General features: G+C 40.3%; 1 protein-coding gene across 1 annotated transcript in view; it reads left to right on the top strand.

Moving 5' to 3' along the window:
- Positions 1-7,674: 7,674 nt before the first annotated feature.
- LOC138055509 (uncharacterized) overlaps positions 7,675-17,500 on the top strand; it is a 9,968-nt gene continuing 142 nt past the window's right edge. Inside the window, exons 1-5 of the mRNA XM_068901428.1 lie at positions 7,675-7,917; positions 9,992-10,090; positions 10,642-10,680; positions 11,656-11,707; positions 11,854-17,500. The exon at positions 11,854-17,500 is cut by the window's right edge and continues 142 nt beyond it. Of these exons, the coding sequence (XP_068757529.1) occupies positions 7,720-7,917; positions 9,992-10,090; positions 10,642-10,680; positions 11,656-11,707; positions 11,854-17,500 (6,035 nt within the window). The 5' untranslated portion in view covers positions 7,675-7,719. The remainder of the gene's footprint in view (positions 7,918-9,991; positions 10,091-10,641; positions 10,681-11,655; positions 11,708-11,853) is intronic.

The raw sequence follows: 17,500 nt of genomic DNA on the forward strand, positions 1-17,500 counted from the left end.
CGATGGTATTCTCATTGCATTCTGTACGGTGGAATGTACGCTGAAACACCAAAAACCAAAAATACACTCACCGAAAGCGTCAGAGGTTTCATCTTCACTTGCTCTTACAGCAAGCCAATGATCATTTCTCCAGTTTCTTTGTGTGTAAGGCTAAAATTTTTGTTTCTCAAACACTTTCAACCCGCCATTTCTACTGTTAACGGTTTTCTCTTTTCTGCTTCCGTTTAAACTCAACCATACGTCATAAGACCGGAACCCACGTTTTCTGGGAAAATGGAGTCGATTATCCCAGAGTCTCTCCGGGCGCTCACCCGCTGGCCAAAAAGCCCGAGGACTCTGGGTACGAGATTGAGAGAGACATGACTTTTCTCAGTCGTCCCCAGTACTCTTTGCGTTGACACAGGTTTCCCAACGTCCTTAAGGGCCCACAGACGGATTTTTCGCGCGTTGCTAAGGAAGTGAAATGTTACTTCCGGTAAGTGACGTCATCATATCATGAGCTGACAAGAAAACCCACTCACAAGCAACCTCACAAGCAAAGGTCACCCCACAAACTGTTGTTTCCATCGAAGATTTTTCCTCGCCCTTCCTCGCGCTTGTTCTCAGATCAACTGCACATGCGTAAACGAACTGACTTCCGGTTTGAGAAAAAAGCTAAATTTCCGGCGGTTTTAAATTGAATTAATTTTTTTTTTACATGGCACGTTTCATCCCCAAATACAGAATATAGCTAAGCATTGATTTTTTAAAATCATCTTTTTTGAAAAAGTTATGGGTATTTCAGTATCGTTTATGTCTTTAAAAAGAACATTTTTCAAAATAAAAAGAAAACCATGCTTGGCTGGATGCAAAAACGAATACAAATTATCATCGATTAAATACCCAAATCGCCTAGCACGAGACAAATTTAGAGTTTTCTTTTATTGGTCACGTGACCATGGGCGTGGCATAATGACGTCATATTTAGGGTCATTGGTTTACAAATTTGGAAACTGACCAAAATAATGCCAAATTCTGTCAAATTACTTAACCATTACATCCTTAGCAACGCACCCCAAAAAATACGTCAGTGGGCCCTTAATTGTTTGGAGTAGTCGATAGCAAAAAAAAATGACAAAGTTAACTGAGAAAAAAGAATAATAATTGATCGGTGGGTATAGAGATTATGTTTTCACCGTATGCATGACTGTCTGTGGTTTTCTTTTCTAATATTCTAAGGATATAAAAGAGGGTTGTCCAATACACACAAAGTAGTCGGGTAGTCTAATGTGCATGTCTACCCGTTTACAGGAAGTCAGGTTGTGGGTGTTAAAGAGGGGGAAGGAGTGCCAACTTAATATTATTATTATTATTATTATTATTATTATTATTATTATTATTATTATCTAACGTTCTTATAAGTAATGATGAATGACATTGGCATTCACAAAGAGCAAGAACGCTATATAATCCAAAAAATGATAAATCTAGCCATTAGAGCGACATATTTTATCTTCTGTCGTAGAAATAAGATTTTGGATAGCCCAGGCTTAATAAAACTTTAATTTTTGTTCTTTTTTCAAATTTTATTTGACTCGTTTGCAAATACAGTATACAAGTATATCGCTTAATTTCAAGTATAGCGATTTGTTAATTGCCTATACGTAGAGAAATTTTCAACTGTATTGGAAGAAACTTGAATAACGTTTCCATTATAATATATTCTCATTATTCTTTTCTATAGCGCGAAAATCTAATATATAGATTAAGCCAAGCCTAAAAGTGGAGCTCCCTGGTTATTTAATCTTACTGCATGTAGGGTTAGGAAAAGTACAAAGTCCGAATTGTCCGCGTTTGATGTTTCCGGTTGCTGCTTTAACAATTATAAAATCATTTTCTTTGCTTTCTTCTGTAGAAAAATTCGTTGCCTAACTACAACAAGTTGCAAAAATAGTGGAGACACTTCACCTTCTTGGGGCGTTATTAATTTCCCTCTTATCTTTCACACTGCAGCCCCCCTCCCGCCCTTATCAGTGTTGCTAGAAAGACAAATGAAAGGTTTAAGTTCTAGATACGGCGGGCATTGGAAGTTAGAAAAGGTGCTTTTTAATGAAAGTGTCTCAACAATTTTGCAACTTGTTGTAGTGAATTCCATGGTAAAATTTACGTTAAAAACCGATATCGCATGAATCACAAAGCAATGAGTGCGATATCGCTTTTTCGAGTAAAATTTACTTTGGAATTCACCAGTTTAGCAATGAATTTTTGTTGAACCGCACGAGTTTTAAAAGAAAACAAGCACACCCTCAGCGCATGAATGGAAAAGGAAAAAAGCCATTTCAGAGTCAACTGTCAATACCCAGCGAATAGGAATCACGCTAAAATTAGAAACCATAAAAAAACTTTGTCAGTTCCAGGCCAAAAAGTGAGTTTTACTGATGGACTTTAATATATTTTCCGCTGGTATTCCAAGTAATTAGTTGCGGTGTTTTCATTTCACACCTGCCGCACCCACTATTGTGCATTCTGTTTTTCATGTATGTCAGGATTGGCCAGTTATTAGTATTTATACCCTCCGCTGTCTCTTGAGTACCATTCACGCTTGAGGTTTCATACATGTACAGCTTATTCATCTTTCTGCTTGAAGCCTCCCCCCCCCGTCCCCTCCACCTCCCGTCTACTACAGGTATCGTCATTGCCTTTATCTTTCAGGCCGTAGAGACGCTTTTGGCGACTTCTTCCGCTGTTTCAAATGCGGCAAATTTGGACACTGGGCTAAGGACTGCCAATCCTTGTTCTGGCCGGGAAGTTACCAGCCCCTTAGCTACAATTCTTTCCCTGGAATCTCCTACAACAAGCCAACCTCAGGCCAATCAGCTCAACAAAAGCAATGATGATGCCTTGGCGCAGGTACATCAGTTTACACAGGATTACGAACTTGAAAGCTAACATTCATTACGTGTTAAGGGTAATCTGAAGAATAATTTAGTTTTCTGCAGATCTATAGGTGCTCCGGATTTCATTTTGTCTATTATTGAAAATGGCTACAGACTGCCATTCATTAGTTTTCCGTTGGCCGTAAAACTGAAAAATAATAAGTCGGCTCGTATTTATGCTGTTTTTGTGGATCAAGCTGTTCTTGAGCTCCTTAATTCAGACCGGGTGCGTTTGGTTAATGAGCAGCCTTTTGTTGTAAATCCTTTGTCAGTTTCTGAACAACCATGCGGTAAGAAGAGGTTATTCTCGATTTGCGCCATGTCAGCAAGTCATTAATTAAGTTGGAGAGTACAGGGTCTTTGTAAGGCCATCTTCTTGGATGATGGTTGGGCGATTGTTCAGGATAGAGAAAGTTGTCTCATTAAGGCCCGGGCTGTAAGGGCGGACTTGTGCAACGCAGGTTTTGTTGTCAATGAAGATAAATCGGTATGGGAACCCACCCAAGTATTGGACTGGCTGGGTATTACCTGGAATGCTGCATTAGGTACTTTTAAAATTGTGGAAAGGAGAATTGTTAAGATCATTAACTCAATTGATCATATTATTGAAGCCGATTTCAAAGTTACCGTGAGAGAGTTGTCTTCCTTCACAGGTCAAGTTATCTCTACCTGGCCTGTAGTTGGTAACATTGGCAGGATAATGACCAGACATTGTGTCTTGTCCACCGCGTGCAGGTATAATTGGGATTCTATATCCCTTCTTGACGATTACTGCAAGGAATAACGGTATTTTTGGAAGGAAAGTATGGTTAATATCAACACTAGGTATTGCTTTGTAAGTAAGGTACCAAGTTATTTTGTGTATTCTGACGCCAGTTCCACCGGAGGTGGAGCAATTACTGATTTTAACAATGATTTTGTGTGCCACAAAACGTGGTCGGAGAACGAGAGAGGTCAAAGTTCAATGTGGAGAGAACTGTCTGTTGAGTTTCTTTGCAATCATTTGCCTCAGTGTTGGATCACATGTTAAGTGGTTTACGGATAGCCAAGTAGCTGCTCAGATTGTTGAAGTGGGCAGCATGAAATTAGGTTTGCACAAATGGCCAGAGGGATTTTTGATATTTGTATCCGATCGGGAATTCATTTAGATGTACAGTGGATCCCTCGCACTTCGAATCAACAAGCTGTTTATATAAGTCGTTTAATTGATACTGATGATTGGCAAATTAGGCATGGTTTAAACGTCGCATTTTACATGCGCCGAATCGAATACTCATTTTAGTCGACTCGATTAAAAAAAGTTTGCCATTTGATTTAGACGTCGCATTTAATTACTGCCGAATTTAATTGCCAAGTGCGAGAATCAGATTTTCCTTACCAGACTCCGCTCGAAGTATCCCGCCAATATGGCTGACAAAGATACATGCAACGAGCACGTTTCACGTTTGCGTGGAGAGATTTTACAATTGCAAAGTTTGCATTTATGTCACTCTATAGAGACAAATGAAATTTAGCAAAAATGTCTCTCTATACATATTACAGAAGCGACGGACTTTGCAGTTAGTTAACTGCGAAATGTTCCTTCACATACATAAACGAATCAGTGACTTCGCGATTAATTAAATGCGAAATGTTTGTCTTCATATATTACGGAGTCAATGACTTCGCGATTAATTAACTGCGAAATGTTCGTCTAAACATATATGAGGGGATGAGTTAATTCGCGATTAATTAAATGCGAAATGTTCGTTTCAATATATAAGGGAATCAGTGACTTCGCGATTAATTAACTGCGAAAATAGGTGGGAATCAGTAACTTCGCGATTAATTAACTGCGAAATGTTCGTCTCAATATATGAGGGAATCAGTGACTTCGCGATTAATTAACTGCGAAATGTTTGTCTAAATATATAGGGAATCAGTGACTTCGCGATTAATTAACTGCGAAATGTTCGTCTCAATATATGAAGGAATCAGTGACTTCGCGATTAATTAACTGCGAAATGTTCGTCTCAATATATGAGGGATTCAGTGACTTCGCGATTAATTAAGTGCGAAGTGTTTGTCTAAATATATGAAGGAATCAGTGACTTCGCGATTAATTAACTGCGAAATGCTCGTCATAATATAGGAGGGAATCAGTGACTTCGCGATTAATCAACTGCGAAATGTTCGTCTCAATATATTAGGGAATCAGTAACTTTGTGATTAATTAACTGCGAAATGTTTGTCTGAATATGTTAAGGAATCAGTGACTTCGCGATTAATTAACTGCGAAATGTTCGTCTCAATATATGAAGGAATCAGTGACTTCGCGATTAATTAACTGCGAAATGTTCGTCTCAATATATGAGGGAATCAGTGACTTCGCGATTAATTAACTGCGAAATGTTCGTCTCAATATATGAGGGAATCAGTGACTTCGCGATTAATTAATTGCGAAATGTTCGTCTCAATATATGTGGGAATCAGTGACTTCGCGATTAATTAACTGCGAAATGTTTGTCTAAATATATGAAGGAATCGGTGACTTCGCGATTAATTAACTGCGAAATGTTCGTCTCAATATATGGGGAATCAATGACTTCGCGATTAATTAACTGCGAAATGTTCGTCTCAACATATAGGGAATCAGTGACTTCGCGATAAATTAACTGCGAAATGTTTGTCTAAATATATAGGGGATCAGTGACTTCGCGATTAATTAATTGCGAAATGTTCGTCTCAATATATGAGGGATTCAGTGACTTCGCGATTAATTAACTGCGAAATGTTTGTCTAAATATATGAAGGAATCAGTGACTTCGCGATTAATTAACTGCGAAATGTTCGTCTCAATATATGAGGGAATCAGTGACTTCGCGATTAATTAACTGCGAAATGTTCGTCTCAATATATGAGGGAATCAGTGACTTCGCGATTAATTAACTGCGCAATGTTCGTCTCAATATATAAGGGGATGAGTTACTTCGCGATTAATTAAATGCGAAATGTTCGTCTCAATATATGAGGGAATCAGTGACTTCGCGATTAATTAACTGCGCAATGTTCGTCTCAATATATATGAAGGAATCTGTGACTTCGCGATTAATTAACTGCGAAATGTTCGTCTAAATATATATGGGGAATCAATGACTTCGCGATTAATTAACTACGAAATGTTCGTCTGAATATATGAGGGAATCAGTGACTTCGCGATTAATTAACTGCGAAATGTTCGTTTCAATATATGGGGAATCAATGACTTCGCGATTACTTAACTGCGAAATGTTTGTCTCAATATATGAGGGAATCAGTGACTTCGCGATTAATTAAATGCGAAATGTTCGTCTCAATATATGTGGGAATCAGTGACTTCGCGATTAATTAACTGCGAAATGTTTGTCTCAATATATAAGGGGATCAGTGACTTTGCGATTAATTAACTGCGAAATGTTCGTCTCAATATATGAGGGGATCAGTGACTTCGCGATTAATTAAATGCGAAATGTTCGTCTGAATATATGAGGGGGATTCGGTGATTTCGCGATTAATCAAGTGCGAAAGGTTCGTCTGAATGTATAAGGGGATCATTTCCTTCTCAATTAGTTGAGTGCAAAATCTATTTTCGCATTTCTATCGAAAAATAATTATGTCACACATTTCATAGTTTCGGGCTGAATCCGATACTCGCATTTGATCTAATCTGCGATTGTTTTTTATGTTTTGTTTTTTCATGTCTTTTGCCCAGTAGTATGAAGCGGGTATAGAAATCAGAATGGTAGATTTGCAACATGTTTCTTATTTCCACTTGAAACTTACCCCTATTGATGAGACTGAGAAAAGGGAAGACAAGAGATGAGAGAGAAGAACAAAAAAAACCGATATCCTAGTGAAACGAACTTCACGATGTCCTTCTATTTTTTTTCCGCTTTCTTCTGTTTCTGTGCAAAATAAATTCACTCCTTAATGTGTAATATTTCTGTCACCTTTGTTATTTCTTTTCAAAAATCCCCGGGTTTGTCATGGGCGTGGTGAACGCCATTTGAAATTGGTTTGCTGTTATCGAATAGGCCTTATCACGGTTTGCGACGCCATCTTGACGGGTAGGCAAAGCGGTCAGAAATTACAGTGTTTGTATGGGAATCCGATAGCAAGTAACTTCTTCCAAAATGGAAATTTCCACAATTTCTGAATCGCAACGTTAAAATACTAGGTAGACGCTTGTATTGACAAAGTTTGAACGATGTAGCTTGGCTAGAAGACGCTCTGTTATTTTCTGACTTTTCCACACATTCGTCTGTAACTCTGGATGGGTAAACACCCGTCTAGAAGCGGTTCGCGGCACACAAATTTAAAGACAAATGTATGGAAAATTTAAAAAATTAGCTCAGCGACTTCAAACTTGGTGAATACAATCTTCTACCTAGTATTTTAACGTTTTGATTCACAAATTGTGTAAAATTCAATTTTGGAAGAAGTTATTTGCTATCGGATTCCCATACAAACACTGTAATTTCTGAACGCTTTGCCTACCCGTCAAGATGGCGTCGCAAACCGTGATAAGGCCTATTACAACCTCTCATTGTTAATTTCTCAGTCTCTTATTTCATTGTCTGTTTTAAGCAGTACACGTTGATTCGCGATTAGCTGTTACAGTGATTTCCCTTTCGTTTTACAATATAATCGTTGGCGTTTAATTGTATAGACATGGCATTTTCTCAGCCAAGCGAAAAGTGTATCAAGTCGTATGCTGAGGTTGTTAGTGGAGGAACATCTTCGTGGTCACATTTGCAGACAGAAAACGAAAAACGCGCCATGATCCATGCCATCAGGAATTCATTGCAAGGGGAAACGGTTCGTTCATCACTTCATCATCAAAGGCGATTCGCATATTGGTTTTGACTTACGTTTATTTTCTACGATTCAGAGTGCTGCTGAAAACGGAGAAGTTCCTGGCGAGTTCATCTGCATGGACACCTCTGGATTAGCAGGGAAACGTAAAGACAGGAGATCAATCGGGGTAAGTTTCAAGTGGAAATAAGAAACATGTTGCAAATCTACCATTCTGATTTCTATGTCCAGTTTATATTACTGTGCAAAAGACATGATTGGAAACGAATCTTGGGCGATTTTGGAGCTCTGTTGTAGTGGTAATTGCGGCGAATAGCACGACCCAAAGTGAAACCGCGACTCTCCAAGGTCTCTAAGCAAAATTCCATGTCAATTTTGTTTGCTTGTTTCAACGAGAATTCGTCTGCAGGAAAGGAAAGGTTCGTTTACGGTTTGTAGGAAAGAGAAGTTCGTTTGCACGAACGGAAAAGATTTATTTACCACATTTGATTGCATCCAAACGTCACGCTTCATAAATTACAGTCAGAAGCAACTGTGCGTAAGAGCGAAATAAAAAATTTATATCGATTTCAGCATCAGACACCCTTGAAAAAAAGTCACACCTATTTGTTAAATGCCGTGAACACCTCCCACTCGCTCGAAAAACGAAAAGTGCACGCGATCTCTGTAAAACCTTGTAGAGTTTTGAAAAGTATTTCCCTGTCACAATACGTATTTGAATTCGATGAAAACCTATCGCAGTTTGCAGGATAGAGACTTTTTCACGAGCTAAACTCCTTTAAAAAAAAATTGTCAAGTACTTGTGAAGAATTTACAATTCGTGGCTGGTATGACGTGGCGTTTCGTCTCGGCCAAGAGACTCCTCAGATACTTTTCGAATTTCCAGCAAAATCGTTCCCGTTCGCGAAGTTAAGATGTTAGCAGTCTGGCCTTCTATCGCAGAAGGATTCCCGACCGCACGTTCACGAATTATATTCAATAAAAAAAAAATTGTCAAGTATTTATGAAGAATTTAAATTTCGTGGTTGCCCTCTACTCTTCTTCTGTACACGGTACTGTATTGTTATGACTTACAGTTCACAACAAAATATCTCATCGATTGCGTCATTTCATGGTTGTTTCGTTCAGTGTGCAGTTACGGAAATTTTGCTGATTAAAAGTAGCACAATAGGCAATAAAACTGTCCAAGTTAAAGTAGAAATAGAGTAAGAATTAGAGGAATTTCTAGCTAAAGAGTGAAGCATATTCAAAACGAAAATGTTTTTTGCGTTCGTAACTTTGTACTGTACTTCAGCACATTGCGGACATCTGGCAAGCGTCAACGAGGTTATTTCTTTATAGTGATGATGGATCGCATTTTAAATGATAAGATACCGCGTAAGATCAGTGATATGTGGCTTATTTTCCGTTCAAGGATGGCTGCCTAATACAGGTCAACGTCGGAAAGACAAACATAGGACTGCTACAGGGTAGCCGCGGCCGCTTAAGAGAGGGTGGCCGCTTAATACAGGGCCGTTATGTACAGGTTCGACTGTATAAATATGATTGATTGAATTCAACTTTTGCTGAAGAGTCTTCTAGGTAAGGCGCATGCATAAAAATGAGCACGTTGATCTTTCGAAAACAGCTCTGAGCGGCATAATGCCTTCGATGAACTTGAAGCGCTGTTGCAAAGCTGATTGCAAAAGAATTGCATTTTTGTTTTTAAAGATTTCAACATAAAGAACGTCCCCCGAATTCTACATTTGCAACAAATTTTACATCCTGCCCTATTAATTTCTTTTGCAATTACCTGCTCAATTTCTTAGCGTTTTGATTAGAAGTTCCAAGTTCACACCTGAAACGAATTCTGGGTAATTTCTTGATAACGGCGTAAGGGAAATCTAGGATGAGGGCTTCTGAAGTGGCCAGTGGCTCGCTAGCTAGAGTTCCTTCTTGACAAACAAGCAAATGCTAGCATGACGAACGTGACGAGAAAGGTAGGGCCACCCTTACTATTGAGTGGATTGCCTTCTCCGAAATACCGAAAAGAGAGAGCTTTTAATGCACGGTGAATGTTGATATGATAATTCAAGCTAAGCCCCTGCATTCACCGAGTCCATAGTGTATTTACTACCTTCGTTATCTAGAATAAATAATGGGGTTAAACCCTAATTGTCTCCTTTGCCCCTGAAAGGTCACGTGATTCTCATACTAAGCAACCTTTTAAGATGCGTAGAAAATTGATCTTTTTCCCTCCTCAGATCAAGGCAAAGAAACCCCCAATATTTGAATCGTGGGAACAAGAAGACTATTGCTCAGGACTTCCTTGTTTACCACTTGGACGTTATACGTATCGTGAGGTTTGTAAATCACCAGTGTTTTTCACCTTTCTGTCCTTTTATTCATAGGTCGACATTTCTTTCACATAACCCTTTGAACCCTTAAACCCCTAAGAAGTCTCCGTTTGATTAGTAAAATCGTCCGGCGTTAGCCAGACAAAAATCTATAAAGTCACTCTTAGGAGCAAAAGGTTTAAGAGAGATAGATTTTTAAATTAATGACTACCTTTGGATACATTTCATTGAATCTCTCCCCCTCACTACCCTTCTCGCAAGGCCAGCCCTCAGACCCTAAGCCCTTCATCGCACCTTGTAGATGCTAACGAATACAATTTTAGAAAAAGGTTATAAAAAGCAGCAACTTAACTTCACGGGGTTCGCTGCGAATGGATATTCCAGAAATAGGAAAATAAGACAGCTGGAAATACTCATTGTATTCAAGTACAGCTATCCTTAACGAAATATATGCCCTCCTTTGTGCCTTTAATTTACTTGGCTTTTTTCCGTTAGCCTTTTAACGTGACATGCCGTAGCTTATCTTTCTTAACATACAACAAATTATGTGTTTTCAGATCGCTCAAGAGCAAAGTGGTGCATCTTCCGTAACAAAGGTATGTCTGACATTATTTTTGCAATGTTTTTGGGCACAATTACTGAATGATACTTGGTCGAAGGATAATGCTTTTTTTTCTCGCAATATTGTCTGAAAAGAACGAAATGGTCTGAAGACAAAAGTAATCATTCCTGATTGGCCTTTACTTTCATTTGAGTAGATGTCTTTGTTTTCAGCAGACAATTTCTTCATCTTCTTCAAAGTGTATCAAAGTCACATGCCAACTTGAATAGATACTCCAGGGGGTGAATGTTCCAGAGAAAAAAGGAAGGGCAAAAGATCTTTCTTGAGCAAACTGCTAAAACTTTGCATAGGCTTGCATGGCCGCCGACGGTATGGTTAAAAAAAAGATGATGCTGCTCAACACAAAAAGAACGCATTAGAGATACCATTATAGAGAGAAACACGTACAAACTTGATAGAAGACAGTACCCCACAAATTTGTTCTTTTGAAAAGCGTTTTGATATTGTCATAAAACTTCAGTTTTAAAGTGGATGCGTTTTTCAATTGTTAAGAACCACTACAGCCGGACAGGTTTTTTTGGCGGAATGTTTTTCGAAAAACAAAACCAACAGATGTACCGCGTAGCATCTCATTGCTTGGTAAATGAAAAAATGGGTATCTTAAACGCTGTAAAGGCAGGGTTCCAAAGTCATGTTTGAAGCGCATCTCTTGGTTTTTAGGTCAGCAGCGTTTAGAAAATTTCCCCTTCTGTTTTAGACACGTAATTTTTCGCAATCAGTTCTTGCATCCTGAAAGGTTATTTTCAACGGTAAATAATCCTTAACCTTTTAACCCCCAAGAAGTCTCCCTTTGACAAGTAAAATCTTCTGGCTTTAGATAGAGTAAAATCTATAAAGTCCCTCTTAGGAGGGGAAGGGCTAATTTTAATCGGTGTCATGCGATTACAATATTAATTGAGCTCTGCACTAACTCATACTGATTAGTTACTTTTCTTTGACTGACATTTAGCGTGCGAGAGGGAAAAAAATCAAGAGACGTTGCACTGTTAACCAGGAGAAAGGTATTTTCATATTTGCTGATAAATTAATGTTCCTTTACCTGTACATTGTACTTCACCAACCCTTCGCAAGTGCCCACTTCGTCTGTGATAGAAAAGTGGTAAGGTTCACGATTGAATTTCCCTAATACTGATTATCTCGTTTATAGGTTGCTCTGTTCCTATTAAAGACTTGTTTGCTGCGGGAGGGGATGTATCGATCACTTTACCCTCGGAAAAAGTAACTATAGAGCGTAGTAACCTCATAGGAAGTGGCTCCACCTCCAGAGTCTACAAAGGGGAATACAAGGAAGAAGAATTATTTAAGCATGTAGTTGCTATAAAGGAATTCGTTGCCCCTCTAACGAGGAAATCGCACCGGAAATTAGATCACGAAGCGCGGGTATTAACAAAACTCAGTCATCCCAATGTACTCCGATTTTTTGGAAGGGTAACCGGTAGTTCGTCCTTGGTTAGCGAGTACCTTGGCAAAGTGATAGATAATGCCGACGGAGAAACTATAGAAGTGAATAACGTCCGGCAACTTTTAGACGAACAGTTGGAGGAAGTACCTTGGGCAGTGAGGCTCCACATGGCACTGGAGGCAGCGAGAGGATTGTCCTATCTGCACGAAGCTGGATGCGTGCATTGTGATTTTAAGTCTTCAAATGTCTTCATTGGCGGCGACGCTGAAAAGATGGAGGTAAAAATTGGCGACTTCGGGGAAAGCATTTTGGATGCAAAGGAGGTAATAACGACTCAAATGTCTTCGCAGGAACTATCCCGTGGTGGCGGTACCATGCCATTTGTAGCACCTGAAATTTTGAAGGGGGGGAAACCATCTACGCTGAGTGATATATACAGCTTTGGAATGTTCTTGGTGGAGCTCCTTGTGCCCAGTTGGAGTAATCCGTGGGATGGAGAGTGTCGACCGATGCTCATCCCTTCCAAGGTGCTGGCCAACGAGCGTCCCACTTTGCCTTCTTATCTCGATGGTCTCTCACCTGAAGTACTGGACAGCTACACTGACCTCATCAAGAAATGCTGGGTTGAAAATCCTAAGGAACGGCCAACCTCATTAGCTATTGTTCGTGAACTCGAAAGTATACGAACCATAATTTCCTCTCCTAAAATCACTGATCCAAAAGTATCAAGCAACTCACTAGCGGAAGATGTAAAGTTCAGATTTCCGGAGAACACGGACGACGTGCAGCACCACATACTTAATTTGTCAATTCACCAGGGTTCGGTAATGGAAACTTTCGGGGATATCACTGCTTCCTGTGCCAGAGAAGGAACTGAGTTTGATTCAGATTTAACGGCAGACATTTCTGCTCAAGTACAGATGTTGGACGGTACTAATGCATGTGTTTTCAACTCGATAGCGATTGCAGAGTGGTTCAGAAAAAACGAAAAAAGGGCAAAGCTTCCCTTCAACAAAAACATCTTACAAAAAGCAATCGAGGAGATAATTTTATCGGTTCCGGAGCTAATAAATGATGTAAGGGACCCCTCTTCCAGGTACACCGTCGAAGACGCCTTGCAAATTTTATCTCGTAAAGGCAGTTTTGGCAGAAATTTGCTATCGGAGCAAGTAATGGCGTCAACATCTGGGATTGCAACAACAGAGGGTAAAGAGTCTCTGCGTCAAGGTTTGAATGTCCTCCATCTGCGAAGACCTGCTCAAGCAGTATACACCTGTCCTCCTTTTTCTTTTTTTGTAGGCAGCGGAATTAACCCGGATACCACCGCAAACTTTACCATAGTCGATACACACTGTGTTCCCAAAAGCGTTGGTGGCAACGAAAATGCAGCAGTGGTACAAATAAATCACACATCAGTTGAAAAGGCCGTATCCCATCTTGCCAAGTGGATGGAAATGAGACTGGAAAATTCTGGAGTTGGGAACGTGCAAAGCTGCATAGACATTTTATTACATCCTAGTAACTCTGAAATAGGTCCAGAACTAACAGACACGTACCTATGCATGGAGGACGAAGAGGAGAATGAAAGCCTTTGTAATGCACTCGAAGACTCTATAAGTGAAATGGAATGTAGTGTAACCAATATGGAGAATGACTGCGAACGTTTTGTTCCATGTGACAATCAAAAGATCGAAGAAGACACAAAAGACGCTTCAGAGGAAGGAGAGCCATGGAGTTGCCCATCAAAAATGGCTGCCCCTGATAAAACAACGGAAACGTTATGGACGGGATACTTAGCTCGATTTGGACATTCTTCACTGAAACAATTCCAAACGCATGCCATTCAGGCCGTTGAATTATGCCGCGATTCGATAATAATTCAGCCTACGGCAAGTGGAAAAAGCGTCTGCTTTCAGTTACCCTCCTTATTTGACGATAAACTCACAACCGTAGTGGTATGTCCGACAATCTCTTTGATTAATTCACATGTGGAAAATCTAAAGCTGCATGGTATTGAGTGTTCATCCTTAGGACCCTCGTCCGGTGGAGCTCTTCTTCAATCCCTGTCCTCTTGTGACAAAGAGCAATTACCTCCTTTGATCTTTACCACACCTGAATATTTTGCAAACAAAGTCAAGAAAGAAATTCTTGAAATGAAATCAGTTGTTAAGATGCTGGTCTTAGACGAAGTACATAAAATGTTTGACCGAAGCTCCAAATTCAGGGCTTGTTACGATAGCTTCAAGACGCTTAAAGACGATTTTTCGGGAATTCCAATCATGGCGCTGACTGCAACGCTCACTGACTCACAGTTAGAAAATCTGGCCAAAAATTATCTACGTTCGCCTGTTCTTATTCGGGGAAGTGTCAACAAAAAGAATACCAAATTGAACATTGAGCAGTATCAAACCGTCCATAGAAGAGAACGCGATCATATGTGGGATGGAGTGGCCAAAACTTTAGTGGACACTATACAGGATGACTACGCCATCGTTTACATGGATTTCAAGGTTGATGTCGAACGTCTTGTCAAGGGTTTGATAAAGGCTGGGTTAAAAGAAGTAAAAGCGTACCACGGCGGGATGCCAAGTGAAGCGAAGAACAAAGTGGACAGCGAATTTCGTAACAAAGAATTTCAGGTCCTTATCGCTACTGAATCGTACGAAGTTGGAACCCACAACCCTCACGTTAATCTTGTTTTGCGAATTGGATGCATGCGAAATATGGCGGTATTGGTGCAAGAGTTTGGTCGTGCAGGTCGAAACAGCGAGTCCTCAGACGGTATTATTATGGTAAATGAAAGCGTCGACGATCAGCGTTTAATCTATTGGATAAAGGAATGCTCTCGGGAAGAAATCCTTGATAAGAAATCAGAATATGAACAATGCTGGAAATGGCTGTATGGTTTTTTGGCTGGGACTTGCCTCCGAAAGAGTCTATTAGAGAATTTCGAGTCCACAGAGGTATTTGAGTTGGCCGCTAGTGGTGAGTGCTGTTCCAGCTGTGACATTTCTTCAGCCAAGAAATTTAACTGCAAAGAAACTGCCGCTCTTCTGCTTAAAGCACTGGAAGAGGTAGCAAAGCTACCAATAATTAAGTCTGGAGTCAGCGAGGAAAAAGTGATATCTTGGTTGCGCGGTTCTAAGAGAGGTTGGATAACCTCGTCTGATATCCAAGACCACTTAGATGCTTCGCAAAGTTATTCCAAGGGATCGCATCTGGATGGTATACCGCTTAGGAAGGAATGGTGGTCAACGCATTTACGCCAACTTGTACATTTCGGTTTAATAAAAATTTCATTCAATATTAATCGTGGACAGAACTTCACAAAGGCCTCGCGATCTTATTCGGTTACAGAGCAAGGAACAGCATTCCTTTCGAATCCATATGACATATTTGTACTTCATCCAGACAGTTTTGAGGATACCAAACAAAAGCGAGTAGTTGCCAGAAGAGTAAATAACGATAAAGATGCTGTGTACAGAAACAAACACTACTTGCCGAAGATAAGAGAGCAACTGGCAAAGTCCACGAACTGGTTTGCAGTCAAAGAAAAATCAGCCTACGAATACCCCGGTTTCGATGTTCCCTCTGACCGAATTGGACACTGCCCTGATCCAAAGAAAACTGGGATTGGATCTTTCCAAAGACCACATTTTATGTGGGATGATTGTCAATTAACAAAGAGAGGGACATCTACTCAAAAGGTGCATTTGAAGATAGATAACGTAAACACCGAGGTATGGGTCAGGCGTGCATTTTGCGAGGGCGTAAAAATTTGCAGTTTTGAAGGTTGTGCCTACACTGTAAGCAACCGACAAAGGCTTAGCAAATGCAAAGAACATGCCGCAGAACACACCCTAAAGGTAACAGGTAACTGCCTCGCGCAAATTGTCTATGTGTGGCCGGTTGAGGATGACGGAAGAAGGTGGATTGGGTGCCTACCGGGAACAACTCATAACCACACGAAACCAGCACCTCACGTCATATCGCAAGCTGTAAAACTCGACATCCAAACAGCAGTTACAAAGGATTGCTCCCTCACCACGAAACAACTCCAGAAAGGTCATGGCATTGGTTTCATTCCTGCGGAAAAATCTCCTGCAGCATCAAATCCAAGCAGGATTAGGAGAGAGAGGCAGATGGTACTAGAAGGAAGATCTAGACTTAACCCAAATATCATACCTCTAGTACAAGTGCTGGAATTTGAAGACTTCAGGAAGGAGTATGAGAATCGGCACGAATCTGTCGATGAAGAATTTCTCGTTAAAGTAAATGAAAAAATGGGGAAATACCAAATAGAAGGTAGGTATTTGCTGTCACCATCAAGAAATTTTGCCTTTTTCCTTGCCCCATATCAAGCAGAGCTGTTGAAGGACAGCAAGGATTTATACGTAGACATAACGTACACAAATAATAGCGGATTCCCATACCTCCTAAATATGGTAGCATTCAACGAAATAACGTTGAGTTACAACGCAGTGGCCAGAGTTCTTCTGAATAAGCAGGATGGCGATGCTTATGCAACAGCCATATGCGAAGTATTTGGCCATGTCACAAAAATGCACCCTTCCTTTAAAAATGGTCATAACCTTCGCCAGATAATGGTGGATTTTGACCAGGCCGAGTACAATGGTTTTGAAAGAAGCATGGGAACGGAAGTGACAGAGAAGATCATGCGTGGCTGCACGGTTCATTGGAAAACTTCAGTGAACCGTGTCAGCGATATCGTTACTAAAAGCAAAGAAGAGCATAGCATCTTTCGTCACTTAGGTCATGCCATCCAGGACGTTGATCAACAGGCTGATGTTAGGCTAGCATTTGACGTTCTTTGTGGCAAGAAGAGCGTGATTCATGCTAAACATCTGCTCTCCCCACAACTAGCTGCAATCTCCAATCAAATTAATAACTGTCAATGGTCGAGATCTGCTCACTGGGTCAAATGGTGGTCTAGGGACCGAATTCTTAAGATGTTTTGTAAGGCATTCACTCTACGTGATACTGAAGACTGGGAATCTACAGCGAATACCAACAATCCCGTTGAGTCTTTAAACCGCCAGTCCATCGGTGAGGGATGTAGCAATATCTCAGTATTGATGAAGAATATCTACTTGGAAGACCGGCTACATGCCGTGAAGATCGTAGCTTACGAACAAAACATTAATATCAGTTACGAAACCAGCAGCCAGGAAGAGAGAGAGAAGAGGCAGAAGAAGAGGAAGCGATCTCGCCTTAGTTTGAGAGGAACCTCTGGCTCGCAAAATGACCCTAAAGCGCATTTGGACCAAACACCTCCTGATAAAAAGGCAAGACTCGAGGCACAGTCATCCAGGAAAAAGTTGGGAGAGGCAATGATCGGCAAGAGAGTTGAAGTGGAATATGAGGAGAAAGT

Source organism: Montipora capricornis, chromosome 7 (assembly GCF_036669925.1).
Source record: "Montipora capricornis isolate CH-2021 chromosome 7, ASM3666992v2, whole genome shotgun sequence".
Lineage (NCBI taxonomy): Eukaryota > Metazoa > Cnidaria > Anthozoa > Scleractinia > Acroporidae > Montipora > Montipora capricornis.